We start from the raw sequence: 26,133 nt of genomic DNA on the forward strand, positions 1-26,133 counted from the left end.
TGTAATGTAATAAGCCAATTTACACAAAACAAAAATACGTTATTGAATAAATCGTTTAATATAATATTGTTTTTATTTTAAAAATAAATATCCTCCCTAACCATCATCCTTCTTCCCCTAAAATAGCTTGAAAAATTTCTACTTTTTAATCTCAATTTTCCTAATAATAAAAGCTCCAATTGTATACAGAAACGATCAGTACGACTATAATAAAACAACCCCCTAATTAGCTTCAACGACATCTTAAAAATTTTCTAACGATTTTTTAATAAAATAAATATCAAATTATTCAGAAAAAAAACCAACAAGACATAAAAAACTTCGGATAATTCAAAATCGAAACAAATAGATGTAAATAAATATTTTAAAATAAAATAAAAAATTTTGGAAAATTTACATAGTGACAAAATGGATAAAATATTATCAAAAATCAATTATTTTATAATAATAAAATTATAAATTAATTTACATAATTTTAATTATTAAATAATTGACTTTCAATAAAATAATTCAATACCTTTATTAAACCTGTAAGAATAAGATTAATAAAAAACATCCTACTCTGGATTAAAATTTTATAATCTAATTATTAATGAATTACTATTATTTAATTATATTTTATAATTATATTTCATTATTTTCTACTGAAAAAGTAGAAAATAAATTTTTTAAAAAACTTTTCAAGCCAAAGTTCGAAAGTTTATAATCAAGAATAATTTTTATTATTCGAAAATAGAAAATTTTAAGCAAATTACAACTTTTCTTGGTCTATATAAAACAATACGTGAAACAAAGATTTAATAATTACAAAAATAAAATTTAATTCTCAAAAATTAAAAAAGTAAAAAAAAGTTCCAGAAATGTTGAATTCTAATCTAAGCAATGTAAGAAAAAACATCCACTAGTTAATTAAATAGATTAAAAATAATTTCAAAAAAATTATATACATTAATCGATTTAATTGTTGCCACTATGAAATTTTTCTAATTTGTTACAACTTGCCTTCGGCAAAAGTTTTATGAAGACAAGAGGGACTTACAATTTTTTTTTTGAAGATTTCTCTGCGTTTTGAAGAGATGCTCTGCGATCGCTTCATCTCGAAGAACGTCTAAATGATTGTCTTCTTGTTGGTCTATATTTTTGAGTCAATTTCCAAAGATTTCCAATTTCCAACAAAAACTTATCTGGAAAGTCGATTTCTCTCTCGATTTTTCTTGTTTCTTCTCTGAAAATTTAAGAAATATGTTAAAAAATTATTTGCAATAAATAATATATAATAATTATAATATAATTAACAATAAATCGATCGAAGTCTATATTCAAGTAGACAAATTAAATTTTTGATTGTGTTCTAAACTGAAAATAAATATTTACAATCATCGTTTCATTTTTTTTTAATAAAGGACTTACCGATTGAGAATTCCCACGTCAAAGTAATTGTCTAGTTGTGAGAGCAGATGTCTCTTCACGAAAAGTGACTGGAAATTGTATTTTATTTCCTGAAAAAGAAGTTCTAAATAAATAAAATTGTAAGAGCTGAAAAAATAAAAAAAAAATTTATGGATTCCATATCTAATCAATAGAAGAAATTTTATCAAACTAATTAATTTTGTAGATAGATTTTAATAAATTGAATACTAATTTTTGCGGAAAAAAATTTTACCATCGTCTGATAACTCTTTAAGCAGAATTTTTATTGAAATTCTATGATCTTAAAAAATAATCGAATATTTTTCGAAAATAATTTTTTAATTATCAGATAGTTTAAAATAGTTCAATAGCAAATATAACCTCAAAACTAAAAATATTTTTACTAAGAAAAACAAAATATACATTTGAATATATATATTATATATTGTTTCCTTTAATATAAAATTTTTCCATTTTTGAGGTTATGTCTTATAGCTGATATCGCTAATGATAATTGAATATCTTAATATTTGAGAAAAAATTGTATTTTTTAATTAATCAAAACTTACAATAAGATATTTATTCATTATTTTGACCGATAATGTAATATAAATGGAAGATTCATGAAAAAATTCCATGAGCAAAATCTTTCCTGCGCCAATGTTACGTATTTCAGATTTTACAATATATTATCTTACCTATTAATATGTAATACATATTTTCACTGCCTCCTAAAAACCAGCTCAAAAAATTGTACAAAACTAATATAACAAGTACAGGAAACTCAATAATTAAAACACAAAATGTTATTTCGATTGTGCTTGGACGAGTCCATGTTGCGACGAAAGCACAAAATGGCGTCCATTGTCGCCACTTGCATATATAACCACTATAGTCAAATAAAAGTTTTTTTTTCCAAAAAATCATCCAAAAATGAAAAAAAGGAATAATACTACTCAAAATATTATAATTGTTTCGTATTTGATGGCAAACAATTATAAAATATGATACAAATCAAGAGAAACGAAAATCGAATGGACGATGCATTTGCAACAATGGACGATAATGAAAAAATGCCATATTTGACAAGATTATACGAAAAATATTATTCTCTTAATCTCAAATTATTGATAAATACAAAAATATTACAAGAAATAATAGGATGCTTACCAAATTTGAAGAGAAATTGGAGTTTACTGCGGAGCTACATGTTGCCAGAGGGAAAATTTTCTCACAAATGAATTCCACTTGGGGTCATGTGACTTCCGCATATTTTCTCGTTCTCTGATTGGCTACGACGACACCACGTGATTTTCAAATTTCCAATTTATTATTAATAAATATTTGTACTTAATTACATTTACTTTATTATAATTACTTAATTCTTGAGTTCTATTAGCCGATAATATATCAATAAATAGTCTAATTAATATTAACACTGTATTTATTTTGTGGGAAAAATGATAATAGTTTTAGAAATGCTCTGTCTGTATAAAATCAATCAACCAATGAAATGCTTAGTACTAAAAAACACTCGTGCAATTCAATTGGTTGAAATTTTGCACGTGATGAACAAACCGGAAGTGCATTCAAATTTAAAATATTTAAATAACTCATGTTAGCGTATATATTATTGAAATAGATAGAATAATTTTAATTTAACTAACAAATATTTTGTTTAAATAATAAAACAATTTCAGTATAATAATTTTTTATAGAATTGAATAATAAAATAAACATAATAATAAATAATAATTAAATTATGTTTATAAATAATTATTTTCAACACTACAAAAACTACTGTTTTATTGAAATTGTAAAAATGTGGAATTTTTATTGAAAAAAATACAAAAATAAATTCATAAGAATTCCAAAAAATTATTGTTGTTTAATATTTGCAAATAAAAATAATTTTCTTTATTAAAGAAAAAAAGGATTAAAATCAATAGGATGACACGGTATAACAATTTTTATTGATTATAACACTGGAAATATGAAGAATATAATTTTCGATGAAATATGATAATTCATGTTACAAATTTTGGATTATGGTAGCTATAGATCTACGAATCGTTTGATAAAAATTGATAGGACTAGATTTTCACGCGTTTCCAATGTATTTTCTTTTTCTTCCTTTTTTTCAATTATTATACTAATGCAATAATTAAACAATGTTGAGAAAAACTTTATAATTACGTGTTATAGTTTCTTTTTCTTTTTTTTTTTTGCTAACAAATATGAGCATTTGTACAGCAACAAATCAACAAAAATATATAGATATCAACGTATTATAAAGTACCTTCGCTTTAAAATCTCTGATATTTTTTTAGACTTCGTTTTCGACGATTTTTATCATATTATCCACAAAAATTTGATTGTCTCCTTTGACCTTCCATTAATTGAAAAAACAAAATTGCAAAACAAAAAAATACATAGCTTATAAAAGAAAAAAAAGAATGATATTTTTAAACATCTTTTTTTTCTCTTTATTTCGATATGATAATTCGATCGATTTGATTTAACGATCCAATTTGATTTTTTCTGATATTCTACGACTCGTAATTTTAGAATCAAGTCAAGCAAAAACTTATTGAATGATTTTAAATTAAATATGCTATGAATAAATACTAACAATTTTCGGTAAATTATATAATAGAGACGATAAATTAATGGTTATCTAGTAAAGCTACATTGAAAATTGTTTACATTTAAAAAACCATCTTTTTGATTTTTGCCTGTCTTGATTCTTTGGCATTATTTTTAATTCTTCAAAAATTTACAACATACTTTGAATATATGTAGTTTTTGTAAATTCGTTTAACAACGAATTAAACGAGTGTTATCTTTTTTTTTTTTGTGAGTGGAAATCTTAAGATGTTGAAAACTAATTTCCTTATTTTATAATCTTACGTGTCGATGTCGAGTAACAATTTACAGAGGTCCACTTAAATATATATTTATATTTATATATACTTTAGATTACACATTTCGTTATCATTACAAAGTTATCTTAATTTTAATTTTACCAATAATATTGCTATTGGGGATTCGTAAAAATTTAATATACCTTACTAGATTTTTTTTTGTTAAACGCGTAATAATAGTATACATCTTGAGGAATGAAAACGAAGATATGTGAATTGAGGATTCAATGGGATCCTTTTTTGTCAAAAGCGAGCAACGCTCTTAGAAAATCATTTTTTTTTTTTTTTTTTTAATAAAAGTTTTTTAATTACTTTTCATTTACATTCTATTTATTGACAATTAATTTCTACAATTTCACGAATTTTCAAATTCTATTGTCGTTGCTCGCTTTCCATTATCGACATACGTAAAGAACATTGACTCTTTACTTTAGAAAAAGAACTCTTCAATTTGTAAATTGATAAAAATAGTAGAGTAAAATAAAAAGTTTTTTTTTTTAATTAGTAAAATTTTCTTTCTTTGAAAAATAATTTTTTTTCAGAAAAATAATGTTTTCAGAAAGAAAATTTTCTTAGAAAAAAAAGTACCTTTTTTTTGTAAAGTTTTTCTTTATTTATATCAGATTTTTGTTATTTTCAATAAATATTAAATCTTTTAAAATATGAATAAAATTTAAAAATAAATAAATAATTTAAATAAAGTTTAAAAAAAAAATTAATTGAAAGTTTAAAAATTGAAGAGTCCTTTTTTCCAAGTTTATTTATTAAATTCTTACGCGTTATCTTAAATGTATTTTTTTTTTTGAGTCTTAGAAGAAAGAGGTTTAACCTAGTTGAGCATAATTTGATGGCTAGAGCATCCTGCCTGTGGCTCTTTGTGCGGGAAGGTAGGAATGCTTCTTAGCTGATTGTAAACGATTTGGTCCACGCTGCTCGAGCGAACGATATATATATTAATCGAAGCCCAATCTTTTTAAGAAGAGACAAATTTCCTCGAATGTTGGCCTCTCCTCAGCATGCTTGCTCCAGCATTTGGTCATCATATGATACAGATCCCTGGAACAGCATGGAGGCTGAGAAAGTATCCGAGGTTGACTCTTCTCCACGGTTCCACTGTGATACCACTTGCTGCAATTTTCCAAAACCTGCTCCGATGTAAAATCAGAGTAAGGCATGTCCTTGCAGAGAGTAAGAATCTCCCAGACCGTGATAGCGTAGGACCAAACATCAGCTTGAGAAGTTTGTTTTCCCTAAAAAGAAAAAAAATCTTATTAATAAATTTGTTCGTTTAATATTTAATTTTCGCTAATTTTAATTAATTACAAAACTATGAATTAGGAAATTTTATTTCAAAATTGTTTTTAAAAATAAAAATGTTTTTTGTTTGTAAATTTTTTTTGGAAAACTCACCAACAAAATTGCCTCCCATGCCATCCAGCGAAGAGGTACTTTCGCGTAATATCCATTTACGTAATACTCTTGATCGTACTTGCTACAGTACATGGCGTGGTCAGACACTTTTAATATTAAGTTTTTACTCACAACACAATTTCTGAAACAAAACATTCTATTACTTTTTGTCATTAAAGAAAAACAATAAACAAGTTACTTTATTTTACTAACAAATATTTTATTTTTACTCAGAAATTACTAAATTTTCATTACACTAAACCAATTTAAAAAAAAAAATAAAAAATAACATTTGTAATGTAAACAAATTAATTAATTATTCAATTGCTGTGAATTATTAATTTTTTGTTTACCGAAAAACAGTAAAGTGGAAAATGTTGTAAACGTCATGAAATTGTAAATCTGAAGCAAGTTCATTAGATTTATTATGCTATCCGACTATATATGCATAAAGTATAAGACTGACCGAACTTTGGTTCGCAAACCGTACAAGATGGAAGTCGAAACTTCCATCCATATTTTATACGGCTTCCCTACCATAAAGTGTCAAGATTAAGGATGCTCAGATCTAGAGTTTCGGCGGAGAAATTCTGCTTTTGCAGTAAAACCGCTTTTGCAAACTTCGTGGCTTAGAGGGAATTCTAAATAATGTAGTATACCTATATAGAATATGTACAATGGACTTCAAAGACTGTTTTGTTCTGATCCTTTTCAAAAAAAAGAACAAAAATATTATTCGCGAATAAACGAAAAAAAACGAAAAATTGATAAATTTTTCCAAAAAATCGTTCTCTTACCTCGCTGCTAAATCGCAATGGGGAATATTCAAATTTTCCAAGTACTTCATTCCTGAAGCTATTTGAGTCACAAAGTTCAGCTGACACGCATAACTGTTGAGAAAGGAAATAATTTTTTTTAAATTGATGTCGAAAATTTTTTTTTAAACAAAGAAATTTTAATTTAAAAAAAGAAAATTACCTTATAGGCGCATCCTCACTGGAACTTTCCCGATTTTTTATAAACGATGGAAGATCACCAAGTTCTCCATATTCGAAAACTGCTCCAAATGGTTCCTCCTCCACTAATGCTATTATTCTAGCTACATTAATATCCCGGATGGCTGCCAGGACATGCATATCCTTCATGAAATCTTTCCTATAAAAATAAATCAAATAATTAGAATTAAAATTTTTAATTTTATTTTTCACAAAAAAATTAATTTAAATAATTAAATTAAAATATTTAATTTAAAAGGAAAAAGCGGCTACTTACTTTAAGGAGTCAGTTACCCCTCGCCATAAAGATCTTACTATCACGACTTGTCGATTACGAACTGAATTTAAATCTGGGCACTGAATTCCTTTCGCCTCACATAAATGTACCTGTCAATCAATAAATAGATTAATTTTTATGAAAATGTAACTGTGAAATAGTCACAATATATTTAAATAATATATTTCGATTCCTACCAATCCAAAACTTCCTTCGCCCAATTTATCCATAATTCTCAGCCTGTGTCTCGAAACATGTTGAATATTATAAGAATTACTTGTATTCGATAAATGAATACCATCTTGAATTTGAAGAGGAGTGAATAAACTTGAAGTAGATCGTTGTTGTCTTCTCTTAATCTAGAAACAATTACAAATAATATAAAAAAATGCAAAAAAAATTGCTTTATTTGATTTAAATTTTCACTTACTGTTAAAATATCCGTGGCAGCATAATATCCTTCATGAACTTTAGGATTTGTTTTTGAATGTCTCTTATTAGAAAATGGAGTTGATGTCAATTCATCTTGATAGTTTCTTTCATTTGTAAAATCTGTAACGTCTTAAAAAAAGAATCAAGTGAATTTGTGTGAAAATTTTATTTTCATTTAATTAAATTGTTTAAATAATTATTATTTTCGAATTTCTATATTCTAAACTAACTGTTCAATTTTCATTTTTTTTTAATCTGATAAATTTCTGCTATAAAAAAAGAACGATAAATTAAAATTTTTTTTATATCTACCAGAAAAATTTAGCTTCTCTTTTCTCTTTTTTCCCCTATTAAATCTCTGTTTAAAAATCAATTGAAAAAAAATGCATTCTCACCACTATATTCGCTTTTACAAGCGGAATAATGATCGCCTTTGTGTGATGCTGGCTCATAGGCAAGATTTTCTTCGGAAAAAAGTTTATAGGTCCTTTCATAGGCACTGCAATGTTCGTATTCGCTATTTTGATCACTACTTCTAATAGTGTTGTCATCACTAAAAAAGCCTTTACTTTTTATCGAAAGCCTCGATTGTGACAAGCCATTGACAACAATTGGATTGGCCATTTTAATATCTTTCATATTGATTGTAATACCAGTTTTTGGTGAACCACAAAGTAATGCTGTATGCTTTTGAAGGAGGGCAACTTTATTGCGTCCTCTTTGTTTCATCAAGAATACTGTACATGTCAACAATAAAGCCCCAACTGTCAATGCTCCGCTTATAAGTCCAATGTATGTTTGAGAATTGTTGATTGGGAAGGCATCAGGTGTCAAATTAGGTTTCACATCAGAGACAGTTTCATTGATGAAACTATTTGATTTGTCCATTGTCTCATTTGATTCCGATTCATTTTCACAAGCACGGAAAAATTGTTCCGATGCATCTGTTGTGCCATTACGAGCAGCTGAAAAATAATTGTTTTTATTTTTTATTTTTTTGATATGAACATTTATTTTGTTTTAGAAAATTATAAACGTTACTCACTTGCAGGTATTGCACAAAGTTGAATCTTTCTGGTTTCGAAATTGACTTCGCTTATCATTAACCATTTGGATTTTTGTTTCAATTCTACTTTAATAAATTTGGCAACTCTTGAAAGTAACGGAATTGATACACTGATTGAGCTTGTTTTGATTTCTTCTGTCAGTTCTATTTTTTCTGGATTGGTTTGGTATTGAAGGCCATCAAACGAAAACCAGACGAGTGCCGAGGAAAATATCTGAAAAAAGGTTTTTTTTTTTTATTAAATTCAATATCAATTTTTAATAAAAAAAAACTATTTTAATAAAAACTAAATGATTAAAAATAAAATAAATTTCAAAAAATATAAAAATTAGTTAAATAGAAATGAAGAAAAGTATTTTTTTCTAAAGAAATCAATTATTTTATAATATTTTAAGATTTAGAAAAAATGTGTTCAAACTGATATCACGTAAGGAAGATTGATCTAACGAATTTATTCCTAAAAGTCAATAAAGTTTTAACCTCATCAATCACATTTACGCGATTTTTCGTTTATTGAAGATATAACTCTTGATTAAGAGTAAGAAAATTAGTCCTAAGTAAATTTGGCTCTTTTCCAATAAAAAAAAAAAAAAAAAGAAGAAGAAGTTCCTCTCAATATCCATCAATCAAGTGAGTTTACTCGGTATTTCTTGATAGGCTCGAAAAGTAAAGGTTTACCGTTGAAAAGGCTTCGATTCTATCAAGAAGTTCCTCGATTTCATCGCGAAACATCAATTCTATTATACCTAATTTTATTTCAATCTGATATAACAAATATTGAATTGGTTTTTTTTTCTTTATTTACTTATTCTTTGCTTGCGCAATATTTTTCAATTGATTTTTTGGCTTTTACAAAAGAATCGAAATCGGTTCAATTTGATAACACCAAAAAAAAAAAAATAGGAGACTTTTTTTTACGATAAAATTATTCTCGTCACATTTGGTTTTTATGCCCTTAGCTGTTGGTTTTCTCAATCTAAACATCAATAATTCAAAAATGGATTGTAATAAAAAAGTCTATGGAATAAAAGAAGATGAGATAACACGATTGAGGCTTGTAAAAAATGTACACAGTAAACATTTACATGGAATTTAAAATTTATTGTTTCATTTCAAAGATATTTTCATTTTCAAATCAAATTTTGAATATTTTATTTTGCCTGCGGTGATTTTTGACGAAATTTGATTTTGAATATCAGATTTAATGTTTTTTTTTTTTATTTATTATTTTATTTTTCTTCTTTGCATTTAGTTAATTCAATTCTATTTAAAAGTTAGTAATGGGAAATTAAAAAGAATTTATAACAAGTTGTAGAGAATTTAAATATGAAGTTGAAAAACGAGTAACTTTTAAACTTTTAAAATTAACATGATTTAAATTTGAAAAAAATCCGTTTTATGAAAGTAAAAAAGAATTAAATTTTAATCTTTTTAAATTACCCAAGCCTGAATTAACAACTTTGAAATTAAGAAAACAAAAATTAACTTTACTAAAATAATTAGTTATAATCGCAAATGAATTAATTCTTAATATTTTTTTTTCCAAAAGAAAAATTGAATAAAATTTTAATATTTAATTCAATAATTCAAATTAGATTTTTTAACTCTTAGCAAAATTTTTCAAAAATGAATTAATAAAAATTTCATTTGATAAAATTTTATTATAATTAAATTTTGTGTTAAAATGAAAGTTTTTCTAGTGAGAATTTCCATGAATATAAAATTGAACGTTGGGGAGATTTAAAGTGAAGATGAAGTTGTTTATGTTAATGAACTGGGGAAATATTTCTATTTTTTTTTTCTTTTGAAAAAAATTTCCCTAGAAACTGTATGTGTGGGAAAATGAATTATCAGGATATTTTTAAAATTATCTCCTTTTTTCACATTTGAAAAAACGGACACTTTAATGTAAGTTACTTGTAATAAAAATAAAACTTAGATTACAAATTTATAACCAACCTCGACCTCCTTCTTTGGAACATGAGCCACGTGTATCGTACAATTTTCAAACTCCCGGAAGTCATTAAATTCAAAGATTATCTCGACTTTCTCGAGATTATTCCATCCAACCCAGTTCGTCGAGGACGAGGAGACGAGGATTTCAGGATCTTCGCCAATGATCCCGTCTATGAGCTGTCCAAGTCCATCCACCATTAAATCATCCCTCTCGCTTCCATCATAAGAAGTGTCTTCGAGATTCCATCCATCAGGACCAAATGTCTCTCCTTTGGGAATTATATATCTCACTATTCGTTCTGCAATGAATAATTATATTATTTTTTTTTTTATTTTCAATCAAACAATATTCTAGATAAATTCGAAAATTACACAAAAAAAATTAATAATTAATTATTGTGTATTATTAAATGTTTTTGTTCTAAGAAAAAAAAAAAGAAATACTAAAGAAGAAATGTTCCTTGTGCGATAATTTATCGAATCGTTGGAAATTTAATTATTCTCACATTCCAAACGATTTTTCACGTTAGCAAAAAAAAAAAAGAAAAAAAAACAGAGAGAACGAAAGAAAGAAAGCGAGTTGATGAATTGGTTTCAATACTTTGGTCGAAATTAATTTATGGAGGGTTGCAAGCGATTCGATTATTATTAATTTTAAAAATATTAATGGCGTTAATCAAAATGTCCGATGATATATATTTTCGAATTTTGTTTCCGCAGATTAAATAGCAAGGCGTACCTTCCCAGACACATCCATAAATCTCCACCCTCATACAAACGGTGCGTGGGTGCTGACTATAAGGGACGAATCGTACTCTACTAGCCACAAAAGGGAGATCCAACTTCTGTTTCTCCACAAGATATGTATTGCTGTTCCCTCGTAAGATCTAAACATATTTTTCATGATTAATGTCTCTTGATGTTCTTGATGAAATACAAAAAATCCCTATACATGTACACAAAAAAAAAAAAACAAGAAGAAATTCTTTTTCCGCTAAACAATTGTTCAGACTAATTGGTATCCAAGCACGAAACATCAACCACCCTATAAAAGGGGACGAAAACAGGGATTAATAAGCTTTCGTTACACTGACATTTTTTTTTCATCCTTTACTTAATGTTTACAAAGTATAATTAATGAACAGGGAAATAATTTAATGAAAACAGAAAAATAAAATTTCAGAAAAATTGAATTACACTATTTTTTTTCCAATCTATTTTATTTATTTAATTTTAATCGATTATTGTAATTATATTAATTGAACGTTGAGTGCCGAATATGAATTTAATTTTGTGAAGGAAATTTAAAAAAAAAATTTTTTAACTTACTTTGTCTCCTTTTAGATTTTTATAATGATGCCAATTTGAACCTCGCCAATATTCTAGAGAAAAAGATTCCGCATATTCCTGTCCTTGACCATTTCCAAAACGACCTTGTGTTTCTGTCCAGGTAATTAAATGATCCTGTGTTAAATCAACTTCCAAAAATTCTCTCACGTCACCACTAATTTGGGCCTTTGGACACCAAGCACCGCCGTTCTTCTCCTGGCGAATTCTAAAAAAGTAAATAAATAAATTAATATTTATGAAAATTTTTTTATATACATAATTTTTTATATTTTTTTTATATACATAATTTATAATTACTTGTGTAAAATATAGTTATACTAATTATTTTGTTTATAAAAAAATAATAACACAACAAAAATTATTCGAAATTAAAAAACGAAAAAAAGAAAATATACTTAAGAAATACCATTTTAATTGTATTTTCAACATAACAAGAATATAAGAAAAAGAATTATTGTATAAAATTAACTCGTATCTTGTATTTAATTTCCTTTTTGGGTTTTAAATCAAGTCTACCGGAAATTAGTCTATACACAGGGGCACGGTTATGATGATTAAAGTTAAAAGTAGAAAAAAAAATTCCAAAACCGAAGTGACTAGTTTAAAAGACTTTTGAGAAATAAAAGAAAAAAAAAGCAGATAAAGTAAATAATGGTTTAGTGCTTTAGAGGGATAACTCTGTAGACATAAAAAATTGCTTTCAGATTGTTTCACGCAAAGGTTCTTCCAGATCAGTGAACCAATCCCTTTTTTTTAAAACTCTCTCTCTCTCCACTTTTTTATGAAACAAAATTGTTTCACAGAATCAAAGAATCACTCATATAAAAATACATTTTTAGATAATTCTTTTTTTTTCAGAAAAAAAAATACTTTTTTTAAATTGGTTTTTAAAAAAATATATATATATATAAAGATTAATACAAGGCATTATTCTCATACTGAAGGAATTGTGAAAGTCAGGAAAAGTGTACGCCTTTGACTAAATTAATAAAGTTCTTCTAATTTTATTTTTTTCGCCTGCTTAGTTTAATTCTCTTCCGGCGTCAAATAAGGAAATAATGAAAAACGCGTGTGCTGTGAGTTCGTTGCAGTCTCAAATAATCGCTTTGTAACACGAGAGGCTAAATTAGAGTCAGATTTTTTTTTTTTTTTTTCCCCCGAACGAATTTCCTTTGAGGAAAACAATAAAAAAAAGGAGAAAATTCACAAAGGTTAAAAACGAAAGTAAAATTACAAGAGTAATGGCAAATAAAATGCTTTTTTCTTGAAAATTTTTTGTTACTTATGAGAAATCTTCTTTGTCTACTATATTCTTTTTTGTTTTCTTATTTGAACTAATTTTTTTTTTTACGAAATACTTCTAAATTGAAAATAACAGAAGTTTAATTAAAACTTTTGAACAATTTTATTTATTTTATATAAAAAAGAACTTTTATTTTCTAATTGTAAGATAAAAAATAAATAAATTTACTTTTCAAAAAAAAAAAAATTAATTACTGTAAAAGAATTTAATTAGAAACAATTTAAATTTATTTCTCTCATGAAAATGATTTCGATTATTTTCCTAACTTTTGAATCGATATAGAATATTTGGTCCAGTGTATATATAATGAGTTTTGTCACTATGTACCACATGTTCTTAATGTCTTCGAAGGAAACTGTTTATCGTGTCAATATAAAGGAGCTAATATCCATTATCCATAATTTCGCTTAATAAAATGTCATTAAGTAAAAGCATTTTCAACTGACAGCATCTTGGTTTAGTGAAACTCTTTTGACTTTGCTTTTAACATAGTGTTTATAAGGGAGGAATATGCCAGTTATAATTTTCATTAAGAGGATGAGAAAATATACCTCGCATTTTGCGGACCGACGGACTTCATCTCGTAACTAGAAGAAGCCGTTATTGCATCGTCCGGAATTTTTCCCTCCTCCATGCCAAGAGGATGTAAACACTGTCCTGAAATCAGATTAAATGTGAAATTTTATCTAATTATTTTTTGTTTTTGTTTTTTTTTATCAATATACAACTAAAACAAGATAAAATATTTTTTTTTTCTCTAAAAATATCATTTTCTTATTTAATTATTTTATGAAAATTTCCCTTGGAAATTTATTGTTTTAGAATTAAAAAACAAATTTTCTTTTTTTTTACTTTTTTTTACAGGCACACAAAAAGTAAAATGTGGTTTGGCAAAAAAAAATTTCTTTGAGCTAAAATCGCCAAAAATTGATAAAAATTCTGAATTAGGGGCACAGATAATTTTTTTTTGCCGAAACACTACGATAGGACATTTTCATGTATTTTTTCACGCTGAATCCGAATTCGAAGTCAGAATTGACAGATTGGCTCAAATTTTGAAGATAATTCCAAAAAACTGATTTTGAGTATTTTGAGTTTTTTGTTACTTGCGTTTTTTTGCAATTATCTCAAAAATTTGAGCGAATCTAACAATTCGGACTTTGGATTCGATTTCAGCGACAAAAAATACATGGAATTACACTATCGCAGTGATATTCAAAATTTTTTTAACTTTTTGATTTTATTTTTCTTTCTGAGCAGTTTTTTGAGTTTATCTCAAAAATAAAAGCCAATCTGATAATTCTGACTTCGGATTCGGATTCAGCGTGAAAAAATACATGGAAATAGACTAGTGTAGTGTCTCGGCCAAACAGCTTTTTATTTTTTGTGTGCCTGTGTAATCAAAGATACAGAAAAAAATTAATTAAAAATAATTTTACATTTTATTTAATTTAATTTCTCAACTAATAAAATACAAATATTTATTATTTTTTTTTGTTTTTGTAATTATATTTAAATTAAAACTCACCGAAAACATTTTTTATCGGCTCCTCGGAAGATAGGGCCGACACAATTAAGACTTCTAGAAGTAAGACTACCGTTTCCATGATATGTGATACGATATCCTACAGCGTCGCTGTATAAACTTTGGAAAGTTCATGATAAGTTGGATTGTCTCATCGTATTCTTTTAGCCTGAAACAGATAAAGAAAAGTTTGCTTAGTTTTTTTTTGAATTTACTATTTTTATTACAAAACATTTATTTATTCATTAATCAAAAGAAAAATAAAATAAAAAATTAAATATAAATTTCATCTCAAAATAGTAAATGACACTAAAAAAAAAAATATAAAAAAAAGTAAAATAACCAAAAAAAGTAAACTATAAAAAGAAAGAGAGGGAGATGAATTATGTTTGGGGAAAAATAAAGCTCTTGATTCCAAGAGAGAAGCAAGAAATATCAGGAAGTTTTTTGCACTAACATTTCTTTCATTCAAAAAAAATGACAATTGATGGGAAGAGTTTCCTCTAGAACGAATTAATCTCCAAGTCCCTTTATTTGAAGCTTTCCAAATGATTACGAATCTTTTAGCCAAGGGAGCTTGATCTGAACCTGACGAGAAGAGAAATTGTGATTTCAGATAAACTACATAGTGTCACGTTCTAGTTTCATTTTTTTGTTTTTAATCACTGTTTTCTTTTTTACCCTCTAAATCAAAAAAAAAAATTTTTAATTACTCAAAAACATATTTCTTTCTTTAAATTTCCATTTCAATTTTTTTTTTAAATATATTTTTAAAACTAGAAAATTTTAGAATTTAAAAAAAAAAATTTTTAACTAAAAAATAATTCACTTTTCGAAAAAAATGTTAATTTTCAATTATTTTAAAAAATGGAGAAAAAAGCTCGATTAAAAACATCAATTTAAAATACGTCAAAATAATGTGAAAATAAATAGAAAAAGTCAAATGAAAATATATATGTTAAAAAGGTGGTGAAAAAATAAAATAAAATCGAGGTCAAAAATCAAATTCTCAATAGAAAACGCAAAGGCATTTTCATTGTTTTCGTCAAGTGCCAGGTTAGTAGGGGACCATGCGAAGGGAGAGGTGATTTAATGAGATTTTATATGGAAAGCAACTCAGCCGTGCTTTCAGTTCCATTCGGTTCTGTCATTAAGGTTTCGCCCCTCGTATATATACTGGCAGCTGCTATCGTTTCTAAGTGATGTTCTGAGCATGTATTTACTCGTATGTATATGTGAAAAAAAGAGAGGGTAAACTTTTATTATAATGGTTTCTCTGTAACGAAAAATTACTCTTCGTGCGTCAATAAAAATTTTCAAAGATGGACAAACAAAAAGGCCTCAGTTGGGAAAAATAAATAAATAAAAAAAATTTTTTTTTTAAATAAACAGAAAAAAATTATTTAATATAAATTAACCATTTGACTATTACACTCAGAAAAATGGTATATTTGTCTTAGAGCCTACTAACTCATTTATTTGTTGCAAATATATTTTATTTCATTGAAATAAAAAATTTATTTGATCCAAAGAAAAATTTATTTCTGACAAATAAAATTTTTATTTACGCCAAATAAATAAGTTAGTAGGCTCTGAGACAAATATACGTTTATTTAATTCAAATATATTTTATTTAGTTCAAATAAATCATTTCTCTGGATGTAGTAAATAAATATTTACTCGAATCAAATAATTTTTACCTGAAGCAAATAATTTTAATTAAAAAATTGAAAATTTCTGTATTTTAACAAATACCATCCTAAGTAATAATTATTTAATAGAAATATTTATTTGATAATAGTTAAGTAACAGATTAATTGAATAAATTAAATTTTTTTGTAGCACAAACTCTCTATATTAATACAGAAGCAATATATATATATATATATATATATATATATATATATATATATATATAGTAAAACGATTTTCTCAAATACAGTTAGAAAAGACAATTTCGACTCGCGGGTATATATAAATTTTCAAACACTATTTAAAGATTGTAACTCCCTTTATATAAAGTCAAAATCGAGCGATTGAATAATAATCATTTTATAAGAGCACCGTCTCTACTGCGCGCTTTGTCGAGCTCATTACAATCACTACTGTCATTATTTTAAGAGCTTCAATTTAAATTTCAACTTTCAACTTTCTTCAATAAAAACTATATATAATGGAAAATCGGAAATAATAATAATAGACTAAATTCTTATTCGTGAAAATTCAGAGGAATATATTATTCACAAATACAGAAATATAAAAACAAAAATTACGAAATTCTATTCAAAAAAAAGAAAATTTTTTCATTTAATATAAAAAATGAATAACAGAAAAATTGACTATTTTTTATTTTAAATGGAAAAGTTTTATAAAAATATTTTACAGTAAAAATCGAGTGGAATGATAAAAGAAAATTCAATAATAACATAGTCACAAATAGGTGAGAAAAAAAAAACAAAAAGAAACAGAAAATTTTCCGAGAAATTGTGGTCGGTGGGAGTGAAATTTCATTCTAATAAGACTTGAAGGTGAGCATTTTTCATGAAAGTGACGTCCCTGCGCTTCAAAAGAGTGGAAACCCACTTGAATAGAATGGAATTTCAATTCAATTTGAAGAGGAGATTCCACTGTTTAAAAAGAGAGTATTTGTAAATGTCTTTATTTTATATTGAGAACAAAAATGAAATATAACCGTAAAATTAAAAAAAAAATTATCGTGCATATATTATTAAATTAATTTATTTTATACGATTTGTCTGACTAATATTAGTTTTTACTATACTGATAATGGAAATTAAACGAATTTACAATTTTCTGTCTGACCATATACAGTTTTTACTACTGATAATAAGAGTCAAATGATTTTGTCTGACTAAAATTAGTTTTTACTACTTAAAGTCGAAATTAAATGAATTTAAAATTTTCTGTCTGACCATATACAGTTTTTACTACTAATAATTAATGTCAAATGATTTTGTCTGACTAAAGTTAGTTTTTACTACTTAGAATCGAAATTAAAAATTTTCTGTCTGACCATATACAGTTTTTACTACTGATAATTAAAGTCAAATGATTTTGACTGACTAAAGTCGGTTTTTACTACTTAAAATCGAAATTAAATGAATTTAAAATTTTCCGTCTGACCATATACAGTTTTTACTACTAATAATTAAAGTCAAATGATTTTGTCTGACTAAAGTTAGTTTTTACTACTGAGAATCGAAATTAAAATTTTCTGCCTGACCATATACAGTTTTTACTACTGATAATTAAAGTCAAATGATTTTGACTGACTAAAGTCGGTTTTTACTACTGAGAATCGAAATTAAATGAATTAAAAATTTTCTGTCTAACCATATACAGTTTTTACTACTGATAATTAAAGTCAAATTATTTTGTCTGACTAAAGTCAGTTTTTATTACTGAGAATCGAAATTAAATGAATTTAAAATTTTCCGTCTGACCATATACAGTTTTTACTACTGACAATTAAAGTCAAATTATTTTACAACATTCCGTCTGACTAAAACTAGTTTTTACTACTGATTTCCAAATAATCACGTTTTTATCACACTATGACTGTCTAATATTGACTTCTACTACTGATATCAAGTTTAATTTATATAAAATCAATATTAATTTAAAGTCCGACCATAACTAGATTTTACTACTCATATCCACAATTAAATACAAATTTGCCAGACTAAAATTGATTTTAACTATTGTAAATTAAAAGATCACACGAATTTAAATCTATTTGTCTGACAATATATAGTTTTTACTACTTATTACGAAAATTAAACGATATTAAAAAATATTATGTCTGACTAAAACTAGTTTTTACCACTGATTACGAAAATTAAACGATATTAAAAAATATTATGTCTGACTAAAACTATTTTTTACCACTGATTACGAAAATTAAACGATATTAAAAAATATTATGTCTGACTAAAACTAGTTTTTACCACTAATTACGAAAATTAAACGATATTAAAAAATATTATGTCTGACTGAAACTAGTTTTTACCACTGTTGTTCAAATATAAAATAAATAAATAAAAATTAAATTAATTTAAATACAAATAAATAAATTATAAAAATATTGTCTGACTAAAATTGACTTTTACTATACTGATATTAGAATTAAATTAAAAATGACTTTTTCTATAGTGATATTAAATGAAAAAAAAAACATTCTAAAACTATATATGTGTGTAAGTATGTCGTTTTTTTCTTGAAATTGTGGAAATTACCATAATGAAATTCATATGCCAAACAATACGCGGATCCTAGTCTGAAATGCTATCCGACGAAGTCATAGGAACATTTGCATTAAAATGAAGAAGATTATTTCATTCTAGTGATGAGGGAATAAAATTAAATTACTGTCATTCACTATATATATATATATGTTCATGAAGACAATAAGACTTCGTTAAATACTTCAAATTCATGAAGAGATCAGTATTTTATTTAAAACTGTCTATTTGCATGTTTAAATTGATTACACAAAACTCGGTATTTAGTATATTCTAGTTTTTTTTTGTAAATTGATATTATTAAATAATATATATAAACTAAAAATTTCTCCTCTTACAATTAGTTTCACTCTTTTTACAATATAAAGAAAATATTGAAATAAATTTTAATTAATATTAAATTAATTGATTCTAAAATATAAAAATAAAAATGAAATTTAATAATCCTTCTCCGCAATCCAATTATATATATATATTCCTCTTAATTGAATAAAAAAAGAAAATTTCTTTCAAATTACTATATATAGTAACATTAATTTGCAAATTGAATAGTAATTAAAAGAAGAATAATTGAATTTTCATAAGATGAGATCGGTGCAAAAAACTTGACGAGATGAAAAACTTTCTCTTTAGAAAAGCATAAGTAATTCTTATATTGAGAAGTCATACAATTACAATATAATTAAAACTACTTATGATATTAATTTTTTTTCACATGGCTTTTGAAAAAATTTCTCTGTGCCACTCAATGAGCTTTCATGGGGTTGATATGACACAAAATGAAATTATATAAAAAAAAAAAAAAAAAAAGTGTAAAGATAAAGATAGCGAGAGGAAAAGAGGAGTTTCTCGAAGAAACGAAAAGAGGGAAATAGAGAGAGAGAGAGAGAGAGAAAGCAAGTATCCAGCATGAAAATTCATAAAATTTACGCCAAGCTGAAATTGCATTTCTCGCGATGTTTCCTTTCATATTGCCAGCATGTCGATAAATTCTTTATCGAAACTTTGCCATTGCGACATGAACATGAAGTTTTCTCTCTTGCACACATTTTTATTCTCTCTCTTTCTCTTTTTCATTCGTATTTTCGACTTCTCTTTCTCTCTCTCTCTCTATCTCGCGATTTCGAAGAACTTTTCTATTATCTGCAGTCCTAGTCAGATACTCAATATTAGTATATAAGATACTCTCAATGTGTCGTGTTGAAAATATGTTCGAGTGTTCTGAGGTGAACCAAAAATTCCATCTACTATAGATGATAAAAAAAATTTTATCTATATAAATTTTCAATATTTTTTTTTTCTATAACGAAGATTTTCAACGTTCCTTTGATTACAGTTTTTGGCTTCGAAATAACGAAGCCGGAGAGACATGTGAGCCATATATGAACAGTCGACCCTGAGAGAAAAGAAAAGTCAATAAAGACGTAAAACTCGATGGGATATCAATCTCGGGATGAAGGTAATGAAATTCCAGTCTTGAAATTCGCAAACTTTCCTTGGCAAGTGATATATATTATAGGGCTATATATATATATATATTGAAAAGCTAAATTTATCTTATGAAACAATGTAATCAAAAAAAATTTTTAAATTTTAATTGAATTATAATTTTTCTTAAGAAAAAAAAGCATATAATCTTTACTAATTATAATAATATATAATTAATAATAATATGTAAAAATTAATTGTTCTGTCTGAGTAAAGCCAATTTGTACTACTAGCCACTGCAATTGCAAGAATTAAAATATTATTATGTCCGACGAAAATTGAAATTTACTACTTAGACTAAATTTACAGTAAAAATATTCCGTTTGATTGAAATTTACTTTTACTATATACTGTTACAGGAACTAATCGAATACAAAAAGAAACAATTTTGGTCTGACTAAAACTAATTTACACTACTTGCCAATAAAATTGGAGAAATTAATAATATTCTGTCTGATTAAAATTGAATACGATTTGTCTGACTAATATTAGTTTTTACTACTGATAATGGAAATTAAACGAATTTACAATGTTCTGTCTAACCATTTATAGTTTTTACTACTGATAATTAAAGTCAAATGATTTTGTCTGACTAAAGTTAGTTTTTTACTACTGAAAATCGAAATTAAATGAATTAAAAATTTTCTGTCTGACCATATACAGTTTTTACTATACTGTTACGGGAACTAATCAAATACAAAAGGAAACAATTCTGGTCTGACTAAAACTAATTTACACTACTTGCCAATAAAATTGGAGAAATTAATAATATTCTGTCTGACTAAAATTGAATTTTACTACTTATACAAAATTTAAAGTAATTTAAAATATTCTGACTGACTAAAACTGACATCTTCTACTGACACTAAAACTATAAAAAAATCGAAATTTTTTTATCTGACTTCTAATTTTTACTACTGTCCAATATTACAAGAATTCAAAACTGTTATTGTCTGACTTATAGTATTTTGTACTACTTAAAAAATAATAACAATTTAGACTGATAAAAATATTAAAAATAAGAAGAAAAATAAATATAAAAATAATTTAGAATAATAATAATAATAATAATAATAATAATAATAATAATAATAATAATAATAATAATAATAATAATAATAATAATAATAATAATAATAATAATAATAGAATAAAAAGAATAAAAAAAATAATAAAAATAATAAAAATAATAACATATTAAAATAAAGCATTTCTCCAACAGAGATAAATTTCACTTTTCTAACAGAAAAATGAAATTTACTCCTCATAAAATAATGAAATGAGTTTTATTTAAAATTTTAATTGATCCCTATGCAACGTAATTGTTCCGAATATAATATTGTTTGGTCTGTATTTCAATTCAATTAACATGTATGTAATTAAATACGAAAGTTTCAAATTTCCAATTAGTAAATGAAGATCTATATATATATATATATTTATATTTATATGTGTTTTATCATAAAAAATCTCTGAGTGTAATTATATGGTCTGCAAATATTGCACAAGAGGTAAAAAATATTATTTTTTTTTTAAATAATATAATAAAATATAAATAAATAATAAAAATATACAAAATAGTATAATAATACATATATATATAATTAGATATCTATGATTTATCTTTTAATTACAAATTATAGGCTTTTATGATTAGTAAAGCTTTACGTTAACAAACAAACAAAAAAAAATACAACAGGCACTAACAAAAATGTCAACATCAATGGGCAGAGTGTAATTAATAATTAACTGCACTCTACTAATTAATGCTTAGTGAGTGTATTTCAAAGTAAAATAGAAATCCAGTTATATTTACACGAATAAATATACCATTGTTAATTATGTTTGTATTATATATATATATATAGTGAAAATGAATAGTTATTTTGAGAGAAATGTGTTTTTGTAACTTATATACAAATTAGATTAATATAATTTTGCTTAATTTTATATTTCGAAAAATTCTTATTTTGTAAAAAAAAAATGATTCATGGAAAAAAAAACAATTTATATAAAACTTTTTTTTTTCTTCTTAAAAATTTGATGTAATTTTTCAATTTTTAATTAGAAATTTTTTTCGATTACGAAACTACTCGGTTAACCAGTATGAATCGATTTTAGTTGGTTGCTAGTTATTAATTTGTAGGTCCAATATAACGCATCATTCGTATTCTGTACTTGATCCAATGATTCTCATATCTACTCTCTATTCTATATATATATATATATGCGTATAACATTTGCCACATACAAGCAACCGATAGCTTTTGATATGGTGCATACAATTTCAATCTGACCTGCATTACTCTATATATACTTGGAAATACACGCAAAGTGCCAATCACGATCTGTATATTTATTACATTAATTATATACCTAATACAATATGATTTCCCTTTTTTTATAAAGAATGACCGTTTTTATGATTCGTTTAGTTTAAAAAAAAAAAAAATGTTCAAGTGATATAAAATTGCAAATATAAAATTGATATGAAAATGCGCAAAATTCTCTCTCAGACGATATTTATAGAAGGGAAATGAATTTTGAATAATCACCATAGTTTTCAAGACAAACGACTGTGAATCGACGGATGTTGAATTTCAAGTAGGTACGGGTGCGAGCGAGCGAGCGAGACAAGAGCGATTATATAGAGTTATAGACTGTTGAAAGTACCTACGTCGATTAACGTAACACACCCTGTATTGCTCATTTTCCTTCTGCTGTTCTCACAAGTGTTCTTATGAGGCAATATATACGAAATACTTGTCGCGCTTTCAGTCTGAGTACCAGTTTCGCAATTATAAAAGCATTACTGTAAATGCATCATGTTCACATTTCTCACTATAAATATTTCGCATACTACAATCAGAAAACAATTTTATTTCAACCAAATATAATTTTTTTTGTATTAACACAATTTTTTTTTTTTTTTGTTAATTCAAACAAAATTTATTTGATTCTAATAAATATTTATTTAATAAAGTAACCGATTATTTGAATCAAAATAAATTTATTTTCACAGAAAATTAAAAAAGCATTAAAATCAACTGCAACGCTTATTATTTTAATCCAATTTTGCTAATTTTACTCCATTTTGGTATTAAAATAAGCAAAAATTGGATTAAAATAATAATCATTGCAGCTTATTTTAATACCTTATAATTTTCTGTATTCAGTGTATTTGATTGTTTCATTAATACAAACCCAGGTGAAAAAATTAACGTTACTAACGTTACTAATGTTACTAATGTTACTAATGTTACTAATGTTAGTACCTATAAAAAAATTAAGAGTTTCTAAAATATATTTTCAACGGAAACTTTGCCACTACTTTCCCATTACCACTTTCACTTCCACTTAAACTTTTTCTAATTTTCATTCCCATTTCCACTTCCACTTTTTTATATTCATTGCCACTTCCACTTTTTCTAATTTTCATTCCCATTCCTATTTCCACTTCCAGTTTTTTATATTCATTGCCACTACCACTTTTTCTAATTCTAATTCTCATTCCCACTTTCACTTCCACTTCCACTTGTTCTAATTTTCACTCCCATTTCATCTTCCACTTTTTTATTTCCATTACAACTTTTTTATATTTTCACTTCCCCTTCCATTCCTATTTTTTAAATTTCCATTACCACTTTCACTTTTTCTAATTTCCATCCATTGTAATTTAAAAAAGTGGAAATGGTTGTGTAAATGGAAATTAGAAAGAGTTTTAGTCGAAATGGCAACAGCTAATGAAAATTGGAAGTGGAAAAAATGGGAGTAGAAGTGGGAATAAAAATTAGAAAAAGTGGAAGTGGAAGTGGTAATGAAAATAAAAAAGTGAAAGTGGAAGTGAAAGTGGAAATGAGAATTAGAAAGAATGGAAGTGGGAATGGAAGTGCGAATGAGAATTAGAAAAAGTGAAAGTGGAAACGGTAATGAAAATAAAAAAGTGGAAGTGATAATAGGAATGAAAATTATAAAAAGTGCGGGTAAGAACTTCCTGGTGGTCGATTTTCGACAAGTTTCTGCAAAAATACAATTTAGAAACAGTTTCTTAATTTTTTTATAGGTACTAACGTTAGTAACATTAGTAACGTTAGTAATATTAATTTTTCTACCTGGGAAATCTATATAATAATTAAAATTAATTATTATACAAATAAAATTCGTTATTTTTTTCCCCAAAAGCGTCATTTTAAGAAAAATCCTTTATAAGAACTCAAAGCCCCATAAAAGATCAGGAATAAGCTCCAAGAAGAATTATTGATAAGATTCTAAGACTTTTTTTTTAAAAGAAAGTTAAGTATATTCTTTTGAAGAAATTAAAGTTTCTTTTGTGAAAAAAAAATATAATTTTTTTTCTTTTAATGGAAAAATAATTTAATATTTTGATAAAATTTCCAAAAAAAAAACGAATTTTTATTTTAAAAACTAAAAAGAATTGATAAAAAAAAAATTCTAAATTGTATTATGCTTGTTAAATTATGAAACGATTTCATTCATTAGAAATTTCCGCTTCGCGAGAAATGAACAAATATAAAAAAAAAAAATTTATGACACAAAAAAGGGATCATTATATAGAGTAGAGAGAGAGAAAAAAAAATTATATCTGGATTTCATGGTCCATGAAAAATTCAAGAAATGAGAAATCTAACAAGAAGCCGGAACAATGATTTGAAATATACTTTTCTTTAGTAACTTTTATCGTTGATACTTAAAAGAAAAAAAATTGAAAGAAATGTGTAATATAATGTAAAACATTTCGTAAAATGTGATTTATTCAATATATATATATATATATATAGGAATTATGATATGAAACTTTGTTAATTTCCCTATCAACATTTTTAACTTTGATTCATTTTTCCATGTTTTCAATTGCATTTCATTTCTATTTAAATTTTTAATTTCATATTTCATTTTATAACTTCTCTTTGAATAAAATGGTATCTTTCATTAAAATTTTAATCAAACTTTTTCATTTAAATATGAAAACTGACAATTCCGTTTGCGGTATACTTTTTTTTCTGTGTTTTAGAAAAGAATTAAAAAAAAACACATGAGAAGATATTTAGAGTTTTATATTAAAAAAAAGGAGTATTTAAATCTTAATTAATAATTATGCTACTATTTATTTATTGTATTGTACTATAAAAACACAATTTTTAGTATCAGTAGAAAAAGTCAAGTTTAGTAAAGCAGAAAGAAATTTTAACTTGAGATAATTAAAATATAAGTAGTAAACCACCGTTTTAGTCAGACAGAATATTTTTTTAATTTCACTTTAAGATATTAGTAGTTAAATCTCTTTTTAGTCAGACATTATTGTTCTTGTTAGCTACCAGTAGTAAAAGTCAATTTCAGTCAGACAGTAAAATTTACAAGTGTTATTTCATATAAGTAGTAAAATCCAATTTTGGTCAGACGGAAATTTTTTTCCTTTTTTTACATTTACATACTAGTAGTAAAAACTAGTTTTAGTCAGACAGTACATTTCAGTAATTTACTATAAGAAAATTCAATTTTAGTCAGACAGAATATTTTTTTTTTAATTTTTATTTTTCAAAATCTGTAAACAAGTTTACCTAAACTCAAAAAAAGATCGAATTTCTTGGAAATTCTATTTTCAATTTTTCACTTTGTACAAACAATTTGTTAGCGTTTAACAATCAACGATTTTTTTGTGTCGCGTGAAAAAAAAATTCTGTTTTTTATCGAAGGGAAAACAATTCTCCGAATAA

At 25.4% G+C, this 26,133-nt stretch overlaps 1 protein-coding gene across 3 annotated transcripts in view; it reads right to left on the reverse strand.

Moving 5' to 3' along the window:
* Positions 1 to 3,361: 3,361 nt before the first annotated feature.
* The window catches only part of LOC127285608 (discoidin domain-containing receptor 2-like), a 67,077-nt gene continuing 44,305 nt past the window's right edge, over positions 3,362 to 26,133 (reverse strand). For 2 of the 3 annotated variants that reach the window (XM_051311711.1, XM_051311710.1), the window contains 14 exons: positions 14,652 to 14,817; positions 13,675 to 13,780; positions 11,800 to 12,025; positions 11,210 to 11,357; positions 10,474 to 10,769; positions 8,494 to 8,728; positions 7,844 to 8,413; positions 7,447 to 7,577; positions 7,214 to 7,375; positions 7,017 to 7,126; positions 6,723 to 6,899; positions 6,542 to 6,634; positions 5,745 to 5,886; positions 3,362 to 5,584 (listed from right to left, as the gene is read on the reverse strand). In XM_051311711.1, coding sequence (XP_051167668.1) covers positions 5,288 to 5,584; positions 5,745 to 5,886; positions 6,542 to 6,634; positions 6,723 to 6,899; positions 7,017 to 7,126; positions 7,214 to 7,375; positions 7,447 to 7,577; positions 7,844 to 8,413; positions 8,494 to 8,728; positions 10,474 to 10,769; positions 11,210 to 11,357; positions 11,800 to 12,025; positions 13,675 to 13,780; positions 14,652 to 14,730 — 2,772 coding nt within the window. In that variant the 5' untranslated portion in view covers positions 14,731 to 14,817 and the 3' untranslated portion in view covers positions 3,362 to 5,287. The remainder of the gene's footprint in view (positions 5,585 to 5,744; positions 5,887 to 6,541; positions 6,635 to 6,722; positions 6,900 to 7,016; positions 7,127 to 7,213; positions 7,376 to 7,446; positions 7,578 to 7,843; positions 8,414 to 8,493; positions 8,729 to 10,473; positions 10,770 to 11,209; positions 11,358 to 11,799; positions 12,026 to 13,674; positions 13,781 to 14,651; positions 14,818 to 26,133) is intronic. The other variant, XM_051311712.1, reaches the window with a different exon arrangement.

This window comes from Leptopilina boulardi, unplaced genomic scaffold (assembly GCF_019393585.1).
Source record: "Leptopilina boulardi isolate dan_hultmark-lab unplaced genomic scaffold, ZJU_Lbou_2.1 LbouV2_337, whole genome shotgun sequence".
NCBI lineage: Eukaryota > Metazoa > Arthropoda > Insecta > Hymenoptera > Figitidae > Leptopilina > Leptopilina boulardi.